General features: G+C 45.7%; 1 protein-coding gene across 1 annotated transcript in view; it reads left to right on the top strand.

Annotated features, from left to right (window-relative positions):
• The window catches only part of LOC123019798 (keratin-associated protein 5-10-like), a 10,097-nt gene extending 2,306 nt beyond the window's left edge, over positions 1-7,791 (top strand). The window contains exon 2 of the mRNA XM_044422863.1: positions 7,683-7,791. Within this exon, the coding sequence (XP_044278798.1) occupies positions 7,683-7,791 (109 nt within the window). The remainder of the gene's footprint in view (positions 1-7,682) is intronic.
• Positions 7,792-8,081: the final 290 nt, after the last annotated feature.

Here is an 8,081-nt window from a genome sequence, read left to right as displayed (position 1 = left end):
AAAAAAAGCGCTGGTTCTAAGTATATTTGTCTTATTTGTTATGAATCTGTATTTCATTGTTAAGTGGGATGTGATATAAAATAGGATGGATGGATGGATGGATAGATAGATGCAGAGGGAGGGAGCAGCAATTAATTTCTAGCAAGGTGTGGCCAGTTCTCCATAAAGGTCAATTTGTTCTTGCTCTGGACTCTAATTCTATATTAAAAGATTTTAAATATAAGGTATCTCCCCTTTCTCAACAATAGATATATTTTCTTCTCCCACAGCTAGGCCAAGAGTGACACTGTGTGCACCCATAAATCAAAATCTGTGTCTCCCTCCCTGCCTGTTGGGAACCATCCTGTTTATCATCACATCCATCCATCACCATCCCAGTCAAGGGCATAATTATCTCTCTCTTCACTTAGATTCCTTCTGAAGAGACTCTGCCGCTTTCTTTTCTAACCAAGGGAATCCATTAGCATTCCACACTGCAAGAATAGGTCCACACTTCTCAGCCAGTTCTCTATCCCAGCATGGTGGAGAAATGGAAGGATCTGCCTGGGTGGGTCCACAGGCTTGAGCCCACAAGCGGCCCTGCACTGCTTCCATGGCACAAGGATCTTTGCCCAAACATACTAGGTCACGTGGTTACCCAGGCAAGCTGGTTTCTGCCTTCCCCACCTTTGCCCTCCCAGGCTGCCGTGCTTCTTGGCAGCCCCTGGGAGCAAAATGGCTGTCCTTTCCTAAGGACCCCAGCAGCCTCTTCCTGATTGGCCCTGCGATGGATTGCCCCCTTCCCCTTCCTAAGCATACTTGCAACACTTCCTACCACCTCCAGCCCCCGCCGAGATTTCTATTAGAAGAGAACAAACTGTTTTGCCACAACTTCCCCTTTCTCCCTCTGTGTATTTTTTGGCTGTCTTCCTGTTCCCAAAAGCGAACAGAGAGATGGACACGTCACTCAGCCCAGGAGAAAAAAGTGAGCAATGATGCCCTGGCTGAAAAATTCACACTGACATCTAGAAACCCAACAACAGACCACGGATTCTCTCTGTGACTTCAGCAAGCTAATCATTCCATGCAGGAACTCTGGAGGCGGGTCTAGATGACACAACGGATGCACAGTGGCCCAATTTCACCATGGCTTCTCACATCGTGGAAACGCCTTTGCATGTCTGCCTCCAAGCCACATGCAGAGGCCCCACATTAAGATAATTTTTAAAACTGATTATCTCTTTAAATTATGTGTTGCATGTGCTTTTGTTTACTATATGTCCATATCACCCAATAGCCAGAACTGTCTGGGTGAGCTTGCACCCAAGTGGCGTGATCCAATGCAGCTGTCCAGAAGCCCTTGAGCTCCTCTTGGGAATCCTAAGGAGGGTCAAGGAGCTTTGAAGCAAAGCTCACCTGCAGGCCCACCAAAACTCCAGGAAAGCCATCACCACCTGAGTACTTCCCATGCAGTGCGAGATGAGGAACCCCCAGAATGCTGTGCAGGCTAACCAACCCCTTTCCTCTCCCCCTTACCTCCTGTACCTCCTCTCCATCCACCAATGGTCATCTTCAGTTTTGCTCTTCTGACCTAGGAGCCACTGCCATGCTGGCTGCAAGGATGGTGGAAGGACACCCTGGGTTTGAAGTCTTCACTCACGGCTCAGAGTGAATTTCCAGAGCCGGGACTCCAAATTCTCCAAATTCTCTGGATTCTGTCAAGCAGGTTTAGCACTGTGCCCCTTAAACAAGATGACACAATCATACAAGACAGTATAATTTCTAAGTGGGTTTCAGCTCAGAGGCTGAGGGTAATGATGATTCACTGCCTTGAACGCCATTTTTGATCACACAAACAAAATTTCGGCCCTTGAAGATGGAAGTTCCTAGAGCCATTGAACGATCTTTGAGATGAATTTATGTATTATTTATTTATTACATACATTTATACCCCATCCTATCACTTTAAGCACTCAGGACAGCTTACAAGATATAAAATACAATAAATATAAAACTATATTTATATAAAACCCTAAAGAAAATGTGACTGTGAAAAAGGGGGGAAAATAAAATCCTAAAATGTCTAAAAACATTAATTGTTAAAATAACAAACAAGGTCTTTACCTGGCGCCAGAAAGAATATAACGTCGGCACCAGGCGGACCTCTCTAGGGAGCGGATTCCATAGTCTGGGCGCCACTGCAGAGAAGGCCCTCCTCCGGGTAGGCACCCTCCATACTTCCTTCAGAGAGGGTTCCTGGAGCAAGGACTCCCCACCAATCTTAAGGGGCATGAGGGCTTATAGGGGAGGAGATATTCCTTCAAGTAGTCCAGACCTAAGCTGTTTAAATGGCTTCTTCCAAGTTTAAACATGGGCTCATCGGTTTTATGTTTGTTTTATTTTGTTTGAATGAGGCAAGAACTGTTTCATAATGGCAAGGTGAGCATGTGAGCCCATGCACAGGCGCATTCCAATCTGCATGTGCCTACAGATGGTGCACGTCAGCAGTTCCGTGTGGTATTTACCAAGATCAGATCGCTGAATTGGCCTCTCTAGCAAACATGCAGCTTTTGACTCGGATTCTTTTCTTGATCCAAACTAGAATCGCTAGGCCAACTAGGAAGTGAGTCTCACATCTCAAGAGTTGGCAGAAGATCCAGGAGTGGGCGGGCAAAAGGAAGTCACTCAGCACACATGTAATTTACGACTTCTGGAATCCTCTGCATTGGAGGCCTCCGGATGAGGTGGCTTGTAGTGACTTGATCTTGAGTGAGTCATTCAGACCCATTTGCTGTATAAAAATCCAGCCCTTGAAGAAGATGGAGGTTCCTAGAACCATTGAACGATCTTTGAGATAAATGGCTACTTCCAAGTGCTGGGAAGAGAAACCCCTGGAATCGTCTTAAGCTGGTGGTCTTACGTTGTTGGAGGACAGGCTTGGGCATGCTGTGACCCCCCCCNCCCCCCCCTTTCCCTTTTACAGGGAAATCTTAGGTGTCCCCAGGCCAAGTTCAACATGTCACCCCCCTACACTGCACTTTGGCACCTCACTGTTCTTCCGCTGTTGGCTGATCGGTGTGGCCTTCTGTGGAACTCCCAGGCTTGGGTTCAACGACCTTGGATCAGCATGCTCCCCAGAAGCTGCCAATTTGAGATAGAGTGCCCCCAAATAAGGAGGTTCTGTCCTAACAACTATGGAATTCAATAGAAGAAAACCTTCCTTGAACAATTTATTTTGTTTAGGATTTGTGGTGTGCTCTAATCCATCCAGGGACGACAGTGATGGATGGCCTATAAATTTCCTAAATACATAAACAAGCCAAGTGCCCATGTTATCACTACCTGCATTTTCAGTCCCTTCTTGGAGGCATGTCTATGGCAATTATTTATTATTTATTTGGAATTTTTGTATGCCGTCCCATTTGCATAAGCCTCAGGATAGCTTCCAACATAATAAATAAACACTCATATAAATAGATACACATAAAATCCGGATTCACCCTGGCTATAATTTTTTTTAAACCAATAAATAATATTAACAATTCTTAAAATGTTTAAATAAAATAAAATTATCATGTAGACCGCCTGCAGTTCAAAGCTGCACCCCTGCCCCACTATGCATAGACAATACTGAGCAGACTGGATACTTCCCATTATTCATGACAAGGCGGCAGGAATGGAGCCAGCCCATTTTTCAAGCCCACATCTTCCTTCTCATAAGCCTCCCACACAGTCGTTTGTTCCTCCACCCTGGTGCCTCACCTCATACTTGCTGTTGGGTCAATGCTTACATGCTTAATCTCTCTGTTCATCATCTCCTGTTTGTCAGCATGGGATGTTTATTCACGAGATCCAGCCAGCCTCTGAGAACAGCTGGTTGTATCCTGCATCCATGGAGGAGAAAGAAACATGGAAGAGATCACCCAGCTACTTCTGGACTTCGGGCAAACAAACACATGGTGTGCAAATTCTACATTCCACAAAAAAACTTGCACCCCACATGGAGTTGTGTGAACTCTGGCAAAGCTTAGCTGATGGAGGCTCAGCTGATTTTAGTAGCAGGAGCTTCTGAAGAGTCTAACTGGTGCTTTCCTAATGATCTTGATTCATAGATATGATGGGGTACCCAAGAACGGTCAATATTACCTAGTTTTCAAACTACTGTTGACCTTTTGGGCACTCTGTAGAAGCCACAGATGCGATTTATCATGCTGCTTCCGATTTAAGTACCCATAGAAGTCCCTGAAAGTGGGAAAGGATGGTCTCCAGAACTTGCAAAGTGGTCCACCCCTGCCTTAGACCTTTAGGCCCAGTGGGAGAAGCCCAGTGGGAGAAGAAAAAGTTGGTGACACTCAGCTGGTTAATGCGATGAAACCATGCAATGCAATGAGCTTCAGTCTTCTGCAGATTACACCCAAACATCATTTGGTTATTTATTTTAGCCTGGAAACGTATTTGAATATTCATCTTGGGAAGACGTTCTTCACACTGAGGACTATACCATAAAATTCAGAGATGTCTGAACACCAAAGGATAGCTGAGTTCTAATCCATGTTTTACCCGGGAAGTGTAGATTATGCTTTTCAAATGCAATTTTCCTCCTACAAATTTCATGGCAACTTGGGAAGTGTATGGATTTCAACCAGAGATTGCATGGAATCTGTGTGGCACATCAGGAGCAAGGTGATTTATGGGAAGCTTGGCAAATGCTAAAGTTCGGAGATCTTTAAGGCAACAAATCCAATTACGATGACAGGACAGAGGTCTGTTCCACCCACGAGCAGAAAGACGAGACAGGAAGATCTGAGACCACTTGGAACAAATCCCCTTGTTCTCCTGAACTCTGCTCATCAGTTTCAGAGTCAGGAGCTGCGGGGGGGGGGGTGACTTATTCAGGCAGTTCAGAGCTGGAATCAGAGGAAGCTGCTCTTTCAGATGCCTCCCCATCAGTCTGCGGGGAGGCTATTCTCTCAGAGGCTAAGGGGTCAGGCTGTGGAGTGGTTCCTTGCTCAGCAGTCTCAGAGCCAGGCTGTAGAGGGGCCATCTGGGCACTGGGCCTCAAATATAAGTTCCCTTGTTCCAATGCCCGACTCTCACTGTTAGCTCCTGCCTCTTCCTCACGAGTAGATGTCTCTGTCGAGCCATCAGGCATGACACTCCCTGAAATCAGGCATGAGATGACGTTTACCCACTTCCACCTGCTATGCTTGTTTACCCCTGATATAAGTGATGTAAAAAACATGGGCACACGAAACAATCTCATGACGAACACCACGCATGGGTGCTAGCAGGTCACTGTTTCTTGGTCGATCCTATGACATGTGCTCAGCAATTAAATCCATGACATTGGAACAGCTTGCACAAGACCGGATAGAGATGCATTGATCGTTTGGCAATACTGTGGCAATAGAATGAGTCGAAAGAGAGGTTACAAAGCTCAGGCTAATTAAAGATGGGATTTATATGTAATGCAATGCAAAAATATACAAATAGGCATTGCTGAATCATGACTCCTTCTCCAGGAAGAGTGGTCATGGGTGAACATAAAAGGTCTCCCAGATGAAAGCCTCATCTCACAATCGCTTATCCTCCACAGTGCTTCTTGGAGAAGGTAAGGGTTTCCTTTGCTTTCCTTCCATGTCATCTTGGTTTGCTTCTTTCTCCTTCTCCAACTAAAACCGCGTGGAACAACTTGGCATCTTCCAACTGTTTTGGACTACTGAACATTGGCCTTTCTGACTGGGGCTCTCTGCTGTAAAAATTTGTGTAAAATTCCATGTTTTTTTTTAAATAGTTTGCAAGTCTGTAAAGCTCATGTGACTTGGGAATAGGTGCTGCAGAATCCATGAGTTGGGGTCATGGAAATATGGAACTCATTTGGATCCATTTCAGATTTCTTAGACATCCTTAGGTATACCTCAGCTTCCTTTCTTCCTGAGCCAACACGCTCACAGCACCATTTTGCTTCTCTGCTCTTATCCATACAGTCATTTCTTCTTTTCTTTGTGGAAGCTCAGTTACCATTTTCTCCCCATAGTTCCCTTGGGACATATAAGGGGAGGGAGGGAATTGAACCTTCCAGAGGAGAGCACTGTCAACACAGCAGAACACGCAGCAGAGAGAAAAGATAAGGTGAGCGCCTTCTGGAAGCCCCCTTTTCTCCTACACTTTTCAGGTGTGAGTTGAGACTCCTCAGAGAACATTTGTGCCAGCTAAGAGTGGGCCTCTTGGTCCAAAACGGGAATCATGCAAGAATTCTCTCCTTCAGCATCCATTACCTGCTATGCTCCTGGTGCTGCCTTTGCGCCCACAGGGACCTATTTGCCAGATTTGGGTACAATCCCAGAATCATCTGAATTTGAGGATGGGAACTTTTTCCCCCTGTGATGACTAAAGCCAGCCTTCCCCAATCTGGTACCCTCCAGATGTTTTGACCAACTACTCCCAAATCCCCTGATTATTGCCTGAGGCTAAAGGATTTTGGAGTCCAAGACATCTCTAGTTCCTCAAGTTCAGGAACAGTCGGGTGGCTGAGATTTTTCTGCGCAACTTGGAGGCAGTCGATGTTTTTATCTTCAGAAACTTCTCACCGATCATATTCTGAATGTGAAATGCATGACTGCAAGAGGGACACTGTTTAGACTTTGGCAAATGTGAGACCAGATGGCAGGGTTCTCAGTGTCTAGGCTTTTAGGTGCCTCTTTCCAAGTCACCTAGGATGCAACACAGAGGCCCCTGGAAGGGTGTCTTAGGGCCCCAGGGCAAATGAGATCTTCCTTTTCATTCATGGAGGAGACAGTCCACCCCCATAATCCTCCCCGCAGCAGATACAGAAACTTCCACTCACATTTTTGAAAGTCAAATTAGGAAAATTTACTTGGGGCTCCCTGGCTCCCATGAATTTGTATAGCCTGTAATTCAATGGTTTTTATGACTGCTACTTGTCCCAGGGTTGATCTCTGACACTGTGGAATATCCACTTAGACAACTGAGGCTGGAGGATGTATGAGAAATTTATTTCAGTCCATTGATGACCAGCAATTTAAGCAGCATTCACTTTCAGGACTGAACATAGATTTGAGTACAACCCGCAGTTGAAGTCCTTACATTTCCAAGCTTGGAAATATAATGCATGGATTCCCCAGCAAGGTGTTTAGCAGCTTGTATACATTTGAAAAATGTGCATGATGAAATGCATACTTTTGCAAAAACATTTACTATTGAGAAAAGTATGCAAATGCATTTCAATCAATGGAAGGAGAACATGTGCATTTCAAAGATGTGCATCACTGCAGCTTATATTTAGAATCTGCACAAATAATGGACATGCATTTTCATGGAAAGGAAAAATAAAACTTAATTGCAACCCGGTACAGTCTTGAGTCACAAGGAGCTTTGAGATGGGATTTGGAGCATGTGCTGACTGTTAAGTGCTGCTGATTCACACATCCCTCCTTGGGACTTGGAAGATGAAGAATCAGATCCCTAGCCAGCAGTAAAACTGGGTAGATTCTGGAAAGGTTCTCCTTCGCTCTCTCGCACTCTCACTCTCGCTCTGCTTCTCTCCCCACACCTCCCTCACACAGTTCTTTCAAGAACACACTTAGAGAACTTTGTGTAAGCCAACGAGCCATGCCTCAAATTGAGGAGCTGGTAGAGTCCCACAACAAAGTGAGCTCCATGACTTTCTTTCTTCCCTCCAGATTTGCTCTGCTGGTCGAGAAGGATGTGTTCCCGTCAGGACAAGGACCAATGCTACAAGCAGGAGGAAGAGGAACGTTCCTGCTGTCTCAGCAGGCTCCGTTCGGGTAGCGAGAACAGAAGATCCTGCTGTCTTGGACGGCGAAATAGCGGAGGCTGCCACAGCAGTTCTAGGTCTTCTTGTGGGAAGCCACAAGAGCAGCAGGAGCAACAGCAGCAACAGGTCTTCCAAGTGCCCACACAGAAGCTCAAGTAACAACAGGGAGAAGGTGCAAAGGAGCCACATGGATGCTGGAGACAAGAAATTCTGCTTCACCATGTTGGCCCTACAGCTGCAAAACCGACCACCGGAAATGGCCAACCTGTCTTGTTTTGGAGGCCATGTGCCTGTGAGAGTGTAA

This window comes from Varanus komodoensis, unplaced genomic scaffold (genome assembly GCF_004798865.1).
Source record: "Varanus komodoensis strain SLA01 unplaced genomic scaffold, ASM479886v1 scaffold139, whole genome shotgun sequence".
NCBI lineage: Eukaryota > Metazoa > Chordata > Lepidosauria > Squamata > Varanidae > Varanus > Varanus komodoensis.
Note: the sequence above shows the minus strand (reverse complement) of the source record. Positions and strands in the feature narration are given on the sequence as shown.